This window comes from Mustela putorius, unplaced genomic scaffold (assembly GCF_011764305.1).
Source record: "Mustela putorius furo isolate JIRA1106 unplaced genomic scaffold, ASM1176430v1.1 tig00000228_pilon_pilon_pilon, whole genome shotgun sequence".
NCBI classification, from domain to species: Eukaryota; Metazoa; Chordata; class Mammalia; order Carnivora; family Mustelidae; genus Mustela; species Mustela putorius.
Genome location: NW_025421322.1, coordinates 21,871,115 through 21,891,023, shown reverse-complemented (window position 1 = coordinate 21,891,023; position 19,909 = coordinate 21,871,115). Strand labels below are relative to the sequence as shown.

Sequence of the window (19,909 nt, the reverse complement as noted above, 5' to 3'; positions counted from 1 at the left end):
TTTGCTTTCTCCTCCTCTGTAATTCTGCTGTTCTCCTTGGTACGTGAACTTGGTCTTGACTGGATTTCTTGTTGATCTTCTGGGGGAGGGGCCTGGTGTAGTGATTCTCAAGTGTCTTTGCCCCAGGCGGAATTGCACTGCCCTTACCCAGGCTAAGTAATCTGCTCGGGTTCAGTTTTGGGAGCTTTTGTCCCCTGAGCACTTTCCATAGAGTTCCGGAGGGCGGAGATGAAAATGGCGGCCTCCCGGTCTCCAGCCCAGAGGAGCCGAGAGCTCAGGGCCCCACTCCTCTGTGCGCCCTCAGAGACAAGTGCTCAATCACTCCCATGTCCCTGGCCTCTGGCTGTGCTCTGAGCTCACCAAGCCTGCGACCAGTTCAAGGTAACCCTGAGCTGAGAGCTCACTCCTTGGCTCTGTTTCTGTAGCCGGCTTCCCCGTTCTAATACCTGCAAGCTCTGTGACACTCAGACACCCCCGATCCTTCTGTGACCCCGCCAGACCTGGGACCATGCTGACCCCGCGTGGGCTTCACCCCAGTTTAGCCTCTGGAGTGAGGTCCCTCAGCGGAACAGACTTTTAAAAGTCTTGATGTTGTGCTCCGTTGCTCCGCCGCTTGCTGGGAGCTGGCCCTCCCACTGCAGTCTATCTTCCCATGGCTTTGGATTCACTTCTCCACCATTCCTACCTTTCAGAAAGTGGTCGATTTTCTGTTTCTAGAATTGTTGCTGTTCTTCTCTTTGGTCTCCTGTTGGATTTGTAGGTGTTTGCCATGGATTGATAAGCTACCTAGCTGATCTCCTGCTACCTGATGTAGTCTGATCTCCTGCTACCTGATGTAGTCTCAGCCTGCTACTTCTCTGCCATCTTGACTCCTCCTCCTGGATTTGTGGTTTTTTTTTAATTCATTCAACAATTCTACCAGTAGCTTTAAGGGTTCCCCCCCAAGCTTTTTTTTTTTTTTTTTTTTTTTGTAGTTGACTTAACTTCAAAATAAAATACCAGATCTATTTTCTTTTTAATAATGTAATCATAATTTTAAACTTTGAAGCAATGCCTCCCATAACACTGCTTTCTCTTTTTGCCTGCCTAGAGATATTTGCATGCATTTCTCAAACATCATAATCTTTCCTTTTGAAAATAGTACCGGAGGGCGCCTGGGTGGCTCAGTGGGTTAAGCCATTGCCTTCGGCTCAGGTCATGATCTCAGGGTCCTGGGATCGAGTCCCCAGATCGGGCTCTCTGCTCAGCAGGGAGCCTGCTTCCTCCTCTCTCTCTCTCTGTCTGCCTCTCTGCCTACTTGTGATCTCTCTCTGTCAAATAAATAAATAAAATCTTAAAAAATAAAAAAGAAAAGAAAATAGTACCGGAGATAGTATTGGGTTGATAGACTATAATGTACCTTATTTTTCTGTGTTGGTAGGTGTTTAGGCCTAGTTTCAAGTATTTTTTTTATTATAGGTAATTCTGCACTGAATATCTTCATACAGAAGCTTTTGTTTCTTTATATTCTTTGGGTAAATTTCCCAAAATATGTTATTGGTGAAAAGATTAGTTTTAACTGTATTGTGAGATACTTACCTAAGGAAGATTTTCACAGTTGTAGATATATTGGGCCGAATATTTATGAAGAGTAAATACCTAGTTTATGTTATCATTTTATAACTTTTAGGGATAAAATGTTGTTGTAACTTGCATGTAAGGTATGAAATACAGTAATCAAACAAAAACCTGAAACGTACTCAACATTCTAACCTTTGTCTTGGGCTCCATGCCAGGGTCATTCCCTCTGTGCCTCTTTCTGGTTCTGTTCACCTGCTTTTGCACTAGAAGTAAAAACTATCTTCAGTTTCCTTTTTTACTTTTTCTTAATCGTTCTGTTGCTTTTCTTTATAGTATGCCACATAAGTACAGGATTTCCTTGCACTTGTTTTTTTAATTTTATGAAAATGGTATGATACCAGTGTGGCTTAACTTTTCTCAGTGAACATTATGCTTCTAAAGTCATCCATGTTGATATGTAAGATGGAATTTATTAATTTTCATTTATTTATCCTTTATCATTTTTGTATGCATAGTACTGTTTTGTTACCACTGTAATAACTTAAAAGGTACTTGTTAATTAATTGTAAATGATAAATCAAGTTTAGTTTACTTTTTTTTTTTTTAAATAATCTCTAGGCCCAATGTGGGCTTGAACTCAGTGATACCAAGATCAAGAGTCATATTATGCTTTATTGACTGAGCCAGCCAGACACCCTCAAGTTTACTTTATAATTCATTTTTTATTGGAAATATGAGTATTTTTTATTTTTTTTTCTGGGTACTGTTCCTGTTTTCTTTTTATTGAAAAAAAGGGAGTATTTATTTATATTCCATACTGATTATCTTTTTATGACCTTTATGTTTAAATGATATTTTTTTCTTTTTTCTTCTTGTTTTTCTTTCTTGCTATATTTGTGCAAAGGCCTCCTTACCTACCTTGGTCTGCTTTTTATTAAATTTTAGTTTTGAGACAAAAATTATTTTTCACTATTTAGGGATCTGAGATAAGCTAGTAGAATTTGAGAACTGACTTCAGGTAGAAGAATATGAGCCTGAGATACATTTGAAAACTGAAAGGTCATGAATTCTTAATCTTTTCTGATTTAAGAGATCTTAACAACTATTTATCTGTTCAATCCATTTTATAGATAAGTAAACTCAAGAGAGAAGTATAAGGTCACTTGCCCTAAATGATGTACTCAGGTATCAGCTGAGGTCTAGACTCATAGCCAGCTCAGATCTAGACTGACCTTAGAACTTTTCCAAGTGACAAATAAAGGACTTGAGACATGATGACATAATGTCTTACCAGGATTATCTAATTTGTTGATAATTTGGAATCAGAGCCAAGGTTTCCTGATAGCTCCTCCAGTGCTGTCCACATCATGCCATTAAAACATTTCCTGTTTGAAATGTCTTCTGTAACCCCTAGATTACTTTTACCTTTTTCTTGAGTAAATATTACAATAGAATTTATCAGCAAATTTTCAGGGGAGCAAAGAAACTTGACTATATGCAAAATTCCACACACATAATATAAAATACGGTTTCCACCTCAAATATAGAATCCACTTTATGTACTTAGCAGGCCAGTCACACTTCACTGTCTTTCCTGAGTATGTGTTGTTCTTAGACTTAAGCATATAGGAATCATGACAAAGGATTAAAATCAAATGGGATCTTTAGTAGTTAGGAGTATTCTTTTTATTATTAGAATTCTACTATTGAACTGCTTCTGGTTTTAAGGATAACCGATAAAAGCAGGTCAAGCTTTTTTCTTCTTTTAGTAAACCAAGAAATAAATACCTCTTTTCCCTCTTCCTTGGCATTCTAGGGCTCTCTAAATACCGGCCAGCCAGCTCCCGATCTGCTTTAATACCCCAACACTCACCAGGCTGCGATGGCACACCCACCACAAAACCCCAGTGGAGTATGGAACTTGCACGGAAGGGAACAGGTGAAATTATTATTACTATTATTATTTTGCTCAAGAACAAAGCTACAAACTTTACAGAGTTTATCAACTTAAAAAAATACATGAAAAATACAGATCTAGGGACTTGCTTTTCTTGCAACACATTGACTTTGTTTTATCTAACATAAAGAATATTTGATTTATTTAGTTTTAAGTAGGCTCTGGACCCAGCTTGGAGCCCAGCATGGAACTTGAACTCACGACCCTGAGATCAAGACCTAAGCTGAGTTGGACATTTAACCAACTGAGCTACCCAGGTGCCCCTAAGAATATTTTAGACTAGACTTTTTACTTTTTGAAAATAGTGCATTCCTATTATATAAAACTTGGAAGTGAGAAAAGAGTTGAAAGGAGAAAAAAAAAATCATCCCTCATTATACCATTTAAAAATACCCATTATTGCTCTTTTTTTGCAATGATTTTTCTTAGAGTATTATAACATTAAAAATGCCAGCGTCAGTAGACACCATCAGATCTGCACCTTTCACATTCTTTTGAAAAATGGGAAAGTCACCCACTTATTTCTCCTTTCCTCTCCCCCTGAAAATTTTATAATTGTTCATCCGTAGTCAGTCCTGAAGACTAGATGCCATACTATGAAACTAGGATGTTCTATCTTTTCAGTTATTAAATATTAATTGGGTTTAAGTTTATGAAAAATATTCCAGTTCAGATGTGTTTTTTACCTGTTCTGTTTTACATTGTCTTCCGCTACTATGTTTTTAGTTGCTTACTAAAAAAAAAAAAAAGATTGTAATCTAGATAACGAGTAAGCATTCAGTGCTGTTGAGCAAAGATTCAGTCCTCAAGTTTTGGAAGAACAGGGAGTGAAAAACAGGATACATGAGCAAAATTATTTTTAAAGAATAGTTTTTCCAAAAGTCATCAGTCAGATTTTAAGATGCTAACAGATGGATTTTGCTTACATAAACCATATTTTTATGATACAAACAAAAGAGTAACTGTTTATTGATTTGAGGAGCTGAAGGTCAACTTTGATTAAATCAAACCAAAGCAACATCTCAGAATATTCTGGTATTGAGAGCCCAGACTGTTGCTTTCTTATATCTCTCTGTGTGCTGCTCTATACATTTACTCATATTGATTCATACAGAATTTATTTCAGAAGGAAATCAGCTGGAGACCTTATCACTTCGTTTGATAAGTGAATTTTGACATTTCTTGGCCTTGGCAATTTTGTATTCTCTTGGTTTTATTTTTGATTTTGGTTAATTTTGCTTTATTACCATTATACTTATTAAAATTTTACTAAACATGAAAACTTTCCCACATTTTTAATTACATTAGCACTCAGGGTGTTTCAGACCTCTTGCTATAGTTTGAGAGTAATGTTTCTGCCTGTTGCATGAATTCCTATTCCAGAGAAGAATCTGAGTATGCTTGGTTTTTCTTTGTGATGTGGCACTCTCACTAACACCTTTTTGTGCCAACTGATGTGCCGTTGTATCATAGTGTCATATCGCTTTAAAAAACCCATCTTTACTGTTTTGTGGAATCTTACTTTACTAGGTCTTGTAGTTCTCATGACATTGTGTGGGAAGATTAGGAAGAGGATACGTAGGGCTAATGCTGGGAAATAGGAATGTTAACTTTGGTTGCTAGGACCCTTTTATGACATGAGGCAACACATATACCAGTATATTATTTAGACTGATCTATAAAACCTTAATTGTGAATATATTTTTAAAGTGCTTTTGTAATTTTCTTTAAATATGTTTAGGCTATTTGGTACCCTGTGGCCAGTGAGCAAGTCTTAAAGTTCAATAGTGATATTATGAGAATTTAGAAAACTTCATTTTACAAATGGTTCCTGAAGATTATCTGTACATGTATTTATTTTGGAATTTTAAGTGTGGTTTTCCCATAGACACATTGTTACATTTGATAGGTAACTCCCAAACTAGCCTACAAAGTTAAAATCTCTTTTAAGGTACACCATACATGAAGAATAAAAGTCAGACTTAGCCACTGTGTGTAACAATGTTTTTGATAGAAGGGGCACTTAGAGCTCCATCTTTTGGGATGTTAGAAGCACAACTTCAGCCCAGCTCAAAATTGGCAGTAAAACAGGAACTTCCTCTCTTCCTGCCTCCCAGAAGGAGCCAGGGTCCCTTGTGGTGGTAGCTAGTCTGGCCTGGGGTTGTGAGTGGAGGGCTGAGAAGAGGAGGTGTAGAACCAGTTTAAGTAAGGGAAGTAGTGACCTCTCTTCGTTCTCTAAGGGATTCTAGATTAGAGTTCACAAATGACCCTTATTTGGAACCTTCCTCAGCACATCCAACTGAGGGACCTTTTCTTTTTTTTTTTAAATTAAGATTTTATTTGTTTATTTGACAGGGAAAGAGAGAACATAAGCAGGAGGAGTGGGAGAGGGAGAAGCAGGCCTCCCTCAGAGCAGGGAGCCTGACTCGGGCCTGATCCCAGGACCCTGGGACCATGACCCAACCTGAAGGCAGACGCCTAATGACTGAGCCACCCAGATGCCCCCAACTGAGGCATCTTTTACTTGGTCTATAGAAGTCTTGGAAAAATTTTTGAAGTAGTTTACTAAAAAGAGATTACACATAAAAATGTCGATTTCTAGCTTCTATCAGAAAAGGGTTAACTGAGAGGTCCTCTTAAGCTGGCATGTGCCTTCCATTTTGTGTTGTGCTTGGAATAGTGCTTACTCATTTATGCTGTCTCCTTCGGTCCAAGGCTTTTGAGGCTGGGCGCCTGCTTCTCTGGGATGAATTCTGAGATGGCTCCCTTAGAGCCAACAAACCGGTGATAATTGAGAACTGGCATGTGTTGCAGATGTCATCTGGGGCGTGGGGGATAGAGAACAAATGGGGCTGTAGGTAAAATAAAGAAGAGGTGGAAACTTTTAAGTGGTGGAGAGGTCATATTTTCTGGTTTGTTCTTTTTTCCCTCCAGTTTTCTCATTCCTTGCTTATGATAGAAGAATATTTTAGGGATGATATGTGTGACAGGTTAAGCCATTTGGGTGTAAGAAAAGAGAAGTGGCAGGGATATTTTCCTTCCTTCCTTTACTGTCACCTCCCCCCAACCCCGGCCAGCCACTCCCGGAGGCAAGGAACCGAGGCCTTAGAGCCTCCCAAGATTTCTCCCCCACTGCAGCTGTGATGCCTGTCTATCTTCCAAGTTGCTGGGAGGCTTGTGATGAAGCACAGAGGAGGGACAGGCACAGGGGCAGAGGGAAATCCCTCGTGCTTTCTGTGGGGCAGAAAGAAAGAAGAGTTCCTGTAGTTTTGCCGAGCTGGGACTCCTGTGTTGTGTAGCACCTAGCATAAGTCAGAAAAGCACTGTGCTAGTGCACAAACTCTTTCCCACAAAAAGATACATATATATCTTGAGAGTACTGGTTCTTTCTTTTGAAACTCTAATATCAAAAACAGACTTGGTTTTTTAACTTAAATTTTAAAATTTACTCACTTTATTTTTTACAGTGATCTAAAGAATCCAAAGACTAGACTTCATACTTTTCCTAATAAAGACTGCAGGTTTTGTGTTAAGTTTAAACATATACCTAATGTGAACGAATTTAAGAGAATTAGCAGGTTACTGACTGTTAATAACACTTTAATCAGATGGGCTGAGAAGCTTCTACATTAGCCCTCTATTAAGTACTGTTTGGTTTATTTTGCATTTGTTAAATTGACTGCAGCTAAAATCCTTATCCATAGTGCATTTTACTAGATCTCTAGGAAAGATTTAATGTTGGGTAAAACAACAAAACAGAGCATTAGTGGGCACCTAGGTGACTTAGTCGTTAAGTGTCTGCCTTTGGCTCAGGTCATAATGCCAGGGTCCTGGGACAGAGCCCCACATTGGGCTCCCCACTCTGCAGGAAGCCTGCTTCTCTCTCCTCCACTCCCCCTGCTTGTGTTCCCTCTCTTGCTATCTCTCTCTGTCAAATAAGTTAAAAAAAAAAAAAGTTAATTAAAGTGAGATTGTTATAAAAAAAAGAAAAGACCATGTGTTTTTTCTTTTCATATAACATGAAATAGGAAAATATATTCTGAATTATATATATCCTTTTTTTGATATATGTGCTATCTATCATAGAGACATATCTTTCAGGTCACTGAAAGGACTTTCTTAAGCTTAAAATGAGTGCTGCCTCACCTTGGGTGGGCCTCAAGTTCCCAGGAATCTGATAAACCCCTGAAATGATAGTGTAAAATTATGTTTGTAAATGTGTCTTAGGGATGGTAATATATGCATTTTTCTCAGTAGAGATTCTAAACATGACCTCATGCTAATGTGAAAGTCAACTCCTATGTGCCCCAAATCCAACTGTTAATACAGTTCCACATGGGAAGGAATTTGTACTTTCTTATCACCTTGGCTTTGACCTGGTAAAATTATCCAGGAAAGAGAGATTGGGCAAACAAACATAAAAATATATTTTGTTGGGGGTCCTGGGTGGCTCAGTCAGTGGGTCTGACTCTTGATTTCACCTCAGGTCATGATCTCTCAGGATTACGAGGTTGAGCCCTGCCTTGTTGTCAGGCTCAGCGGGGAGTCAAGCTTGAACTTCTCTCTCTCCGTCCCTCTGCGCCACCTCCTCCCACCCCGCACACGTACATGTTTTCTCTCTCAAATAATCTCAGTATATAGAAATAGATATTGTCTATAATAAGTGAAAACTTTAAGAGCTAAGGGGTGGTGGTGGTGATGGAGTAGCATTAGGTTTTATCAGATGTTCTGCTGTTAAAGGGCACTATTCCAGCGAATATTTTTGTATATGTGTCTTTGAACATATGCATGAGCACATTTGTTGTGGGATAGATTTCTATTTATTTGACACAGAGAGATCACAAGTAGGCAGAGAGGCAGGCAGAGAGAGAGGGAAGCAGACTCCCCGCCGAGCAGAGAGCCCGACACGGGGCTCTGTCCCAGGATCCTGGGATCATGACCTGAGCCTAAGGCAGAGGCTTTAACCCACTGAGCCACCCAGGTGCCCCTGTGGGATAGATTTCTAGAACTGAATGTTCTAAATCACAAAGTATGGGCGTTTAGCATTTTCATGGATAGTATTCAACTGCCTTAACTTCTCCTTTTTAAAAAACACTTTATTATGGGGCGGGCCTGGGTGGCTCGGTGGGTTAAGCCTCTGCCTTCGGCTGAGGTCATGATCCCAGGGTCCTGGGATCGAGCCCCGAGTCGGGCTCTCTGCTCAGGGGGAAGTCTGCTTCTCCACCCCTCTCTCTGCCTGCCTGTCTGCCTACTTGTGATCCCTGACTGTCAAATAAATAAATAAAATTAAATAAAAATAAAACAAAAAACACTTTATTATGGAAAGCTGTGAAGGCGTCAGACTAGTGTAATGAACCCCATCCATCCGTTACTCAGCTTCTGCAGTGATCAGCTCATGTCAGTCTTGTGTGGTCTATATCCTTATCCATTTCCACTCTCATGAACTATTTTGAAACAGATCCCACATATCATCACTTTATTCATGAACAGCTTAATATAGATCTCTAAAAGTTGAGGACTTTAATAGAGTCTTAACCACAGTAACATTCTTATACTTTAAAAAAATTAATTTTTTTCATACTTTTAAATACCCAGTCATTGTATAAGTTTCAGTTATTCTGATATTTATTTTTAACACTTTATTTTTTTGAATCATTATCCACGTCTTCACATTGCAGTTGGTTATATCCTTTACATCGTTTTAATGTTCAAGTTTTACCTTTTTCTCTCTTTTCTTCCCTTCTATAATTGTAATTGTTAAAGAAATGAGGGTTTTAATTGTAGTTTTCAAGTCTGTGTTTTGGTAATTCTATACCATGGTATAATTAACGTGTTAGAGTCCTCTTTATTTCCTGTAAATTTGTAGTTGGGTATAGAAGCTTAATTGTATTCAGGTTTATAGATGGCGTCGTGCTCTTCCATCTGGTAACGTATGATGTCTGGTTGACTTTATTTTTTTTTTTAAATAGTGGAAGTTAGATTTTATTTATTTTTACATATTTTAAATTCTTTAACTTAAATTCAATTAATTAACATATAATGTATTATTAGTTTCAGATGTGGAGTTCAGTGATTCATCAGTCTTCTCTAACACCCAGTGCTCATTCCGTCACGTGCCCTCCTTAATGCCCATCCCCCAGTGACCCCATCCCCCCCCCCCTCCAGCAACCCTCAGTTGGTTTCCTGTGATTAAGAATTGAGGTTAGCTGCTAAGGTGATTAAGGTCTAGATCCATTATTTCACTACGGGTTGCAAGATGCTGATATGCCTTTTTTTTTTTTTAAGACTTTATTAATTTATTTAGAGAGAGCGTGCGCATGTGCGAGCAGGGAGAGGGACGAAGGGAGAGAGAGAATCTAGAGCACACTCCCTGCTGATCATGGAACCTGATGCAGGGCTCAGTCTCACGACTCTGAGATCATGACCTGAGCCAACATCAAGAGGGTCAGACACTCAATGGACTGATCCACCCAGGCGCCTTACAAGATGGTGCTATTCTCATTCATCTTTCCACTTTTATAAACTGGTTTATTTTTGTAAAGCTGAAGTCCCCCTCATCTATTATTACCCAGTGGTATAGATTATATAGAGGGAGAAAGGTAATGGCTTCTCTTTTTATTTAATAATTTCCTGAATAGTAATTTGGCTAACTAGCATCCTCCAGTGGGGAGCTAATTAATTCTAGTCCCTTAGTTATTGTTCTGATCACTATTCAAATTTTTCTCATCTTTGGACAGTTAAAACTCTTAGAAGTTGACTCTTGGGTCTTTTGAGAAGAATGTAACTTCCTTGCCATTATACCAGATATTTCAAGTTCATTTTGTAAATATTCTGCCCAGTCAAAAATCAGTCATTTGTCCTGGGAACCCTGGTTCCTAACACCTTTATCTTTGGATCAAGTTAATCCATTGTCTTATTAATAGGCTAAATACAAATCAAGAGACATGCAAGATTTACAATCAGTGTGTTTTTTTTTTTAAGATTTTATTTAATTATTTGACAGAGACACTGCGAGAGAGGGAGCACAAGCAGGGGGAGTGGGAGAGGGAGAAGCGAGCTTCCCACCAAGCAGGAGCCCGATGTGGGGCTCGTTCCCAGGATGTTGGGATCCTGACCTGAGCCAAAGGCAGACGGTTAATGACTGAGCCACCCGGGCACCCCTCAGTGTATCTTTGATACTGAGTATAAGGCCATTAGACAAGAGATTGGACTTTGAAGTGATTATAAGTATTCCTTGGAAAAGAATATACCCAAGTATGCTCAGTTGTCTCTGGCAGTTGCCTCTGCTAGGAAGTACAGTTTCCAATGTAATTATTGGTTTTTCTGCAATCCAAGTAGCTTGGCAGGTGTTTAGGATGATGAAACTTCTCTCAGCGCAGAAGAGGACCTAGACTCTTAGTGCAGACAGCCAGTTGGAACCCTCATAATCTGTTGTTTTAGACTGACTAAATTATGAGGTAGGATCTGAAGGGATTTGTTCATGAGACTTTAAAGTCTCTTACCACTTCTTCTTATCACCTCGCTCTGTATCCTGTTAGGTATGGACTTATTTTCTCATATTTTGGAAACCTACTTGTGTAATTTATTTAAAATCTAAATTAAAATCTTACTTATGGTGGTATATTTGGCTGATATCTCTCAAAATTTTTCTGAATACTCTCTTGGTTACCAGTTAATTGCAAAAGATACAGATCCCTAAACTTGCTGTGTATGTAAATAATCTCTGCTATTAGCTCATGCATCATTATTAGTAATGTCTTTACCAAAGTATCATGAATATAAAACTATAATTTTATAGTAGTAAAATATGAATCTGTGAGATCAAGAATCTTGATTTATTCATTTGTCCTGAAATGTTGGCACAGTGCCCAACACAAAAGAAGTATAGTAGCCCGTCAGTACCAGGTGAATGAATGGTCTTTAATAGTTTCTGTGCTTTATCCCTCTCGTTGCAAAATTAGTGACCTTCACATTTCATTTTGTTGGATTAAGTTCACGGGACATCCTCTCTAAAAGAAACACAGCTACTAGATATTTCTGTTGTATGAATTCATTTGTTTAGCAAGCTTTGGCAGGGGTGGGGAGGTGAAATGGAGGGGTGCTAGACGCCGGGTGACACACTGGGATACAAAGATGAAAGACCTGCCTGTTCTCAAGATGCTGGAAGTGGAATGAAAGAGACCCACCAAGGAAAAGCTGGGCAGCCAGCCGCCTGCACAGCAGTGCCAGAGGAGGGTGGGGGTGTGGGGGAGGGGGCGGGGGTGGGGAGGGAAGCATGCAGGCTGGAGGCAGGTTTAGAGCTGCCTGTGCTGCCTTGGGCAAGTCACTTGAGTTCTCTGTGCTAGAATTTCCTTTCTGTATTATGTTGTGGGAACATGAAAGAACAAATTCTTTTTGGGCAGTTTGGGGAACACTTCTTAAAGAAATGACATTTGAGCTATTTTAAATCATTAAAGAGCATGAAATTCTTTTTAATCCCTTTGTCTGCTTTAGGTTACCATTTAAACATTACTTCCTTGCAGAAGTTTGCCTCTGATCCCCACACAACTCATTTAAGTTTCCTGTTGTGCTACTGGTTCACTCTCTTTTGTCTTTTTATTCCTTGGTTATACCTACCCAATTTCTTGTCAGCTCATTCGTAAATGGCAGGAGGACTGAGATCTGTTCAGTTTATCATTATTTTCCCCAGTTCCCCCTATAGTTCTGTTACTTGTTAAGGGAATCTGTGGGTCATACAAATAAGGGAAGGGCGTTTCGAGCATAGGAAGTAGCATTTACAAATTCACGGTTAACGAAGGGCTACCCTCAAGTGCATGGAAAGTGACAGGGGAACATAAGGCTGGAATTGTGGGTTCAGGACAGATTGTAAGTCATCAGTAAAATCTGATTTTTAAGAAACTTATGTGGTGATGTCTGTTGTGGTAAGATCCATGGTTTGGGGCTAGTTTGGATCAAAATTAGTGCTGAGAATTTACTTTAAAGGTCCATTTCAGTGAAAAGCTTGGTTTTTTAGCTAGTTTGGGTAAAAACCTATATTTTCAGAAACTGTTGTGTTTAAGTCCAAGGAGTTTGACTTTTATTCTGTTAGTAAAACCAACTGAGTGGTTCTTTTTGTTGTTGTTGTTTTTAAAACCAACTGAGTTTTTGAGCAGGTAATTATGGATAGCTCTGTGTTTAGGAAGGTCATTACGCAGCAGGGTCTTCCAGCTTAAACAGTATTAACATTTTGGGCCTGAGAATTTGTTGTTGTAGGAGCTGTCCTGTGCGTGATGTGATGTCCTGTGCATCCCAAGGCTCTACCCACTGGAGGCCCATATCACTTCCACCCCCAGTCCTGCCTCAGTTGTGACCACAGTGTTTTCAGATACTGCCGACTAACACCTGTGGGGTGAAATCAGCTTCGGTGCAGCTGTGCAAAATACGGGTTTGAGTGTAATACACTTTAGGCAGAGGAATCAGTTCACAGGGGACTGGGGCGGCCATCCAGATGAGGCAAAGTGGTTTGAATTCATATGGTTACAGACAGGGTAGGGGCAGGCGAATGGCGTATTTGTATGTGAAAGCCAACGAGATTTGGTGACCACCCGGATTGAGAAAAGCGGGTGTCCAAGATGAACCTTGGGCTTGCCTTAGCTGGCTGCCTGTACAGCAGTGCCTTCAGTCCAGAGTCGAACGGAGAGAAGTCTTCCTCGGGATTGCAGCAGTGCAGGAAGCGAGAAATTGTTGTACACTAGAGTCTACGAACTCCTGCTGTAGACTCCTGGACTGATAGAATACTAAATGAAAAGAACTTTCCAAAACATTTGATTATTTTTTTTAGGTGAAGTAAAAAGAAGGAAGATGCAGGCTGAAGGTTAATAGCTGGATCTGTTCAAGAGCCTAGGTCTCCCTGTCTCTCACCTTTCTCTCTTCTTTTCTTGTGTGTGTGTGTGTGTGTGTGTGACACTACTCTTATCTTTTTAAGTAGAGATGTTCCTTGTATACACTAACTGCCTTTTCTAGTTTTCTTAAGTGCGCTAAACCTACTTAAAAGTTCACTTTTGCCTATCTGTTCCCAAGAACTTACCTTCAGGAACTTAGCCAAATGTAATTTTTGCTGCACTGTCATTATCCGTAACCAGTGTAACAGGTTTCCGTGTGTATGTAAGTGGGTCTTCGGTGCAGAAGTAAAGTACTGCCATTTCCCGCCCAGTACCTTAGGCTCGAGCTGTAGTTAAACGGGCTACAGTGGAAGGATGAATGTGGGTCTTAACTTATAACACACTCATGTAATCATTCTTATCATTATAGTACTTTAAAACATAAGTGCTAACTTGTAAAAGATGGTTTGGTAACACACTGGTATATATCGTAATTGGTATAAACTGTAAGGAATTGAAATATTTATGTCCTGGCCACATGCTGAACACTTCTGTGTGTGTGACTGACCGGCTGGATATCTTCTTCAGCTACTTCTCCCATTCCTAATAATTCTCACGGACGTGGTAAGCACTTGGGAGACCCTCTTTTCTGTGCTGCCCATCAGCTCTCTCTTACTTTCATTTCACTTCCCTTGTTATCAGTGGGATTCATCTGGGTGTCTTTAATCTTGAAGGGAAGGAACAGTCCCCTCTGGAGATGGCTATGCACCCAGTGGCAGCGGCTCCGCTCTCAGTGTTTACTAAGGAGACTGCGTCCTCCAAACATAGCGACCACCACCACCACCATCACCACGAGCACAAGAAGAAGAAGAAGAAGCACAAGCATAAGCATAAGCACAAGCACAAGCACGAGAGTAAGGAGAAGGACAAAGAGCCTTTCACCTTCTCCAGCCCGGCCAGCGGCAGGTCTGTCCGTTCTCCTTCTCTTTCAGACTGAGAGGGGCACAGAGGGCACTTGGCCTCCGTGTCCTGAAGAATATATGTAACTAAAGCTTTGTTCTCTGTAAAGAATGATAAAAGGAAACCGACAAAAAAATAGTTGCCTTTCTCATAGAAATTCAGAATCTATGTAAGTTCTAAACATTTGACTTGTGTTATTTATGCAGTTGAGAACTAATTAGAAGAATGTTTTATAGTTCCGAATCAACCGTCTCCTCCCCATTTCCTCCTTAGACCACACACACGTGCACACACACGCACACACACTCAGCCAAACTTCGTAAAGGCCCTCATAGCCACTGGCAGTTCCCATTCACATCATGGTCTTCATGTGTACTGCCAAAATCAATTATGTTTTAAAGTCTTTGATGGATGTTATGGGGCAAAGTGATGTTTTAAACAAGCTACTGCCAGATCTGTGGTGAAACCACTATTTCCAGTGAAATCTTGTATGACACTATTGGGAACTACTGAGAAAGACTGAGGCTTTTCCATAGGAATCTTCTGTATTACATGGTATTTTTTGTGTTAACCATAGAGGCTAAACATCAGAATTTGTGAACAAGATGGCATGATATTTTCTTTTGCCCTAAAACACTGAAATTTTTAGAAGCAGCTCTTTAAAAAAAAAATTTTGGGGGGGGGGATTATGATGTTGGAATTTAATAGAACTCTCAAAGCCACAGTTCTTAAATCAAGATGTTTAAATTTTAAGTTCTTTTTTCATTAAGTATAAGTGAATATGTTCATATATAGAATATGTTTGTTAAATGTAGACAGTTTACACACCCGACACATAATCTAAAATTATTTCTACATAACGCAAAGTCCAATACCTTAAAAAGGTGTTTATATGGTGTTTACTAACTCAGAGATAGACAAGTCAGCCCTCATGTAAGTATACCAGAAACATTTAAAAATATATGAAACATTTTGGTTTCATACTTAAATAGTTAGTGTGTTTTTATTTCTGAATTTACCATGTGCTTTATTGTTTGTTTATTTAAAATGTTTTTCATACCTGTTCTATTTTTATCATTTCTCGTACCATTAGCTTGACAAAGTATTTCTTCCAGAATAGATGTCTCAAAGGGATCCAGTAATATTGGACTTTTAAGTAAATATACTTTTAGTTGTGTTTAACTTGTTTAATAAATAACTTTTTAAATTGACCATTCTGCCTTTGTGTCTTTTTATATCTTTGTTACCCTTCTCTTTGTGTATGTATATCACGTACCTGTCCACAAAGCTGCAGGCTTTGTTTACGGCGGGATCTGAGCTGGTCTTGCTAGGGAGAATGATTTCAGTAGAGATGGGGAAAGTTCTCTCAGTAAAAGAAACGGTGTTTTTTCCAAAAGTATGGAGGAAAGTAAGGGGATGCTCCAGAGTTGAAAAGAAGTGCAGTTGACTTGGAGGCTGTATGCGAAAGGGAATGTGATGAGATGGTGAAGGGCCTGCATGGCAGTTATTTCAAGATTCCAATTAATTTAGTGTTGGCCCACTGAAATTATTTTTGGAAAGTGGAACATTTTGTCACGGTGTGTAGTGTGATACCATTTACAGAATTCCCAACTTTGAAAATAGTAAGGATGTATTTCAAAATAATTATTAGTGATGTTGGAAGATGGTGACAAATAATAGCAAAGCTGTATAACTTAATGACGTGTTGTGTATCCAGCATTGTACTGGGAACTGTATGTTACCTGGGGTTTCTAAATTGGATATTTATACTGGGTGTTTCTTGTGAGGCACGTTTTTTTAATGGCAAGCTTTCAGTTATTTAAACTGATGGTTAGGAGCAAACAACACAAGAATTATTCATATTTTTTTGAAATATGTAATTACATGCAAACAACACAGAGTTCTAGTGTAAGTCTCTCCAGTTTCCTTCCCCAGAAGGAGTCTCTGCGGGCAGTATTACGTGTGTCTTTCCAGAGCTAGTCTGTACATACATCTATGCAGAGTATGGACATTTTTTTTTAACAAACGATAGTTGTAGAAATTTTTTAAATTTTGGTATATCTTATCTACACATTTCGTGTCGTACTAACAAATGTCTTTCTTATTCTGTGATTATAAAAGAATTCTCCCATTTTTTTTCTATTGGTTTTAAAGTTTTATGTTTCAAGTTTCTATCCAACTAGAATCCATCTGGATTTTATTTTGATAGAAAATAGGAGGTGGAGAGATCCAGCCTTCCCACCCCCCCCAGAATGTCACCCAATACTATGTATTTAAAACTGTCTTTTTGGGGTCCCTGGCTAAAGTGCATGACCCTTGATCTTCGTGTTGGGAGTTCAAGTCCCACATAGGATGTAGAGTTTACTTAAAAAAAAAAAAATAGGGTGGCTCAGTGGGTTGAGCCTCTGCCTCCGGCTCAGGTCATGATCCCAGAGTCCTAGGATCAGACCCTGCATCGGGCTCTCTGCTCAGTGGGGAGTCTGCTTCCCCCTCTCTCTCTGCCTGCCTCTCTGCCTGCTTGTGATCTCTCTCTCTCTCTCTCTCTCTCTCTCTGTTAAATAAATAAATAAAATCTTAAAAAAAATTTTTTTTAATTAATTAAAAAATAAAACTCGCATCTTTTCTCTCTAGATTTCAAGTCTTGCACACTAAATCCCCTTATAGCTTGGGCCCATTTCTGGACCTTGTAGCTGGTATCATGGATGGGTCTGCTCATCTGCCAGTACCACGCTGATGAGATCATGGTAGCACCGGGCCATGTTCCAATACAGTAGGCCTAGTCTCCCTTCATTACTTTTCACGATCTTCTTGCTGTCCCTGTGTGTTTTCTTTTTCCAGTTGGTTTATTAATTTACATACAGTAAAACTCCCTTCTTTTGTATATTCCTATGGTTTCGACAAATGCTTGGACTTGTATCTCCAACCATCAGTTCCATCGCTGCAAAAATCCACTCTGTAGTCAGCAGCTCCACCACCCAACCCCTGCCTTCCACTGACAGATTTTTCATTCCTATAATTTTGCCTTTTTGTGGATTTATTTTTCTACATAAATACTAGAATTAGGCTTTTTAGTCTCTCCCATGAAATTGCTTTTTAGTGAGTATTGGTCGTGTGTTAAATCAAGAGTGAACTTAAAATTGGTATCTTGAGGTTGATGATTTGTCTTAGTGATGTCCGTATTCCTATCTATTAGGACGGTATTCCTTTTTAACTTCACCATATGGTCGTTTGTTTTTGTTTGGTTATCTAGAAATGAAGTCTTTTCATTATAAGATTATTTTATGCTGATTTTGTGCTTAGCTACTGCATTAATCAGGGTTCTTGAGAAATATGTAGATGTTTGTTATAAGGTATTGACAATTTTGGAGGTTGGGAAGTTCTATAATCTGCTGTCTGCATGCTAGAGACCCAGCAAACCTAGAGGTATAGTCCCAAAGCCTGAGAGCAAGAGAGCCTACAGCACAGATTCTAGTCTGGGTCTGAAGTCCTGAGAACCAAGACTGTAAAGGGCAGAAGGTCTCTGTCCCCACTCGTCAGAGAGAGGATTCAACCTTCCTACACCTGTTCTGTGGAAGCCCTCAGCAGTTCTGGTGAGGCCAATGCACAGTGGGAAGGGCTGGCGCCTTCACTCATTCCACCAATTCCGATATGCAAATCTCTTCATGAACCAGCCTTACGAACACACCCCAGGTAGGGGGGCATCCATTGGCCCAGACCAGTTGACACCTAAAATTAGCCAGCATAACTATATGACTAAATTCTCACTATTTGCGACATTACATGTATTTCTTGGGTTTTACTTAAAAGCATCCATATCTGTAAATGATGATAATCTTATTACCTCTTGTCTAATGTTGATAAATTTAGTTTTCTTTTTAAGATTTTATTAATTTATTTGACAGAGATCACAAGGAGGCAGAGAGGCAGGCGGGGCGGGAGGTGGGGAGCAGGCTCCCCGCTGAGCAGAGAGCCCAACGCGGGACGCGATCCTAGGACCCTGAGATCATGACCTGAGCCGAAGGCAGAAGCTTAACCCACTGAGCCACCCAGGCACCCCGATAAATTTAGTTTTCTAATTTATTTTTTTGTCTGACTTCTTTCTCTTGCTGAAGTGGCCTGAGAGTTGCCAGGATGGCATAGTCTCTGATCATCTTGCGTCCCGCTTCGCGTTCTCTGCTTCATGGGTTGTGGATTGTGTTTCACACTTCTTCACCTTGTTTGAAGTTGAAGTTTACGATATTTGTTTCCTTTGGGTGATTATCAAGGAGAGAATGGAGACACTACCTTACTACTGAAGTCTTAGAAAATCTTGAACAAGACATTTTGATCAAAGTGTCATGGTTCCTTTGAAATCCTTGTCTGGTGAATAGTTGGGAAGCTCCTTCGTTTCCCCATCCGCCTCTCCTAACTCATCTCTCCTGGTTGCAACCTTTTACTCTATAAAGACATGAAATTTCAACATATCTCATGGGCTCCAGCCCAGGTGGAATTGTCCTTTTAAAACTCAACTTCTGGCAACCCTGCCTTTGAGTGTAAGCAGGACTGAATGACTCACTTCCAAAGGATAGACTATGGAAGGGGAAAATAGTCACTTTCCAGTTAAAGCTGACAGACGCATCATTAGCCAAGTGACCATGTAAATAGCAGTAGTGGTAAGTCATGTTAATATGTCCTCATTAGCATGATGTGGTGAGAAGGACACCTCTGTGGATATAAAACCCTACGATGCCAGTCTATCTGGTCTAATCATGAGAAAAACATCAGACAAACAACAGAGGGACACTACAAAATTCCTGACCGTTATTCCTCAAAGCCCTTAAATTTGGGGTTGGGAGAAGGGGGGTGGGGTTATGGACACTGGGGAGGGGATGTGCTATGGTGAATGCTATGAAGTGTGTAAACCTAGCGATTCACAGACCTGTACCCCTGGGGATAAAAATACATGGTTATAAAAAATAAAAAATTAAAAACCAAACAAACAAAAACAAATGACAGAGAGACTGTCCCACCAGAGGCGATGAGGGAGACATGACAACAAGGCAGTGAGTTTTTTTGGATCGGATCCTACAACAGAAGAAGAACATTAGTGAAAAAACTAGTGAAATCCAAGTACATTCTGGAGTTTCGTTAATGCACCGGTGTTCATTCCTTAGTTTGGACAAATGAACTACGGTGATTTTTGACCTTAATGGGAAACTGGGTGAAGGGTATTTGGGAATACTTGTGAAGAAGGAATTGTAATCTTGGAATTTTATTCCTTCTAGGGTATGAGTGTGTATTTTGATCATTTTTATAACCTAAATTATTTACTTTTTGAAGAGCTAAAATTTCATTTTCCTCACCTCAGCATTTTACAAGAGAGGAATATTTGGAGAGAGGTCACAGAGAGCAAGGATAAAGACCCAAAGGGTGACAGCTGGAAAGCTTAAGAGCAGAAATATAAAAGTTCTTACGAGAAGAGAAGAACAGGCCGAGGGGCTAACCATAAAAAGGAAAAAAATTTTTTTTCCCTAATTAGATACTGTAAAAAAAAAAAAAAAAAAAAAAAGTGAGACTTTTGTGATTGGAGATA

General features: G+C 39.5%; 1 protein-coding gene across 3 annotated transcripts in view; it reads left to right on the top strand.

Moving 5' to 3' along the window:
• The window catches only part of TAF2 (TATA-box binding protein associated factor 2), a 91,312-nt gene extending 75,764 nt beyond the window's left edge, over positions 1-15,548 (top strand). For all 3 annotated transcript variants that reach the window (XM_004743492.3, XM_004743493.3, XM_045078075.1), the window contains 2 exons: positions 3,377-3,499; positions 14,112-15,548. In XM_004743492.3, the coding sequence (XP_004743549.1) occupies positions 3,377-3,499; positions 14,112-14,374 (386 nt within the window). In that variant the 3' untranslated portion in view covers positions 14,375-15,548. The remainder of the gene's footprint in view (positions 1-3,376; positions 3,500-14,111) is intronic.
• The last annotated feature ends 4,361 nt before the right edge of the window (positions 15,549-19,909 follow it).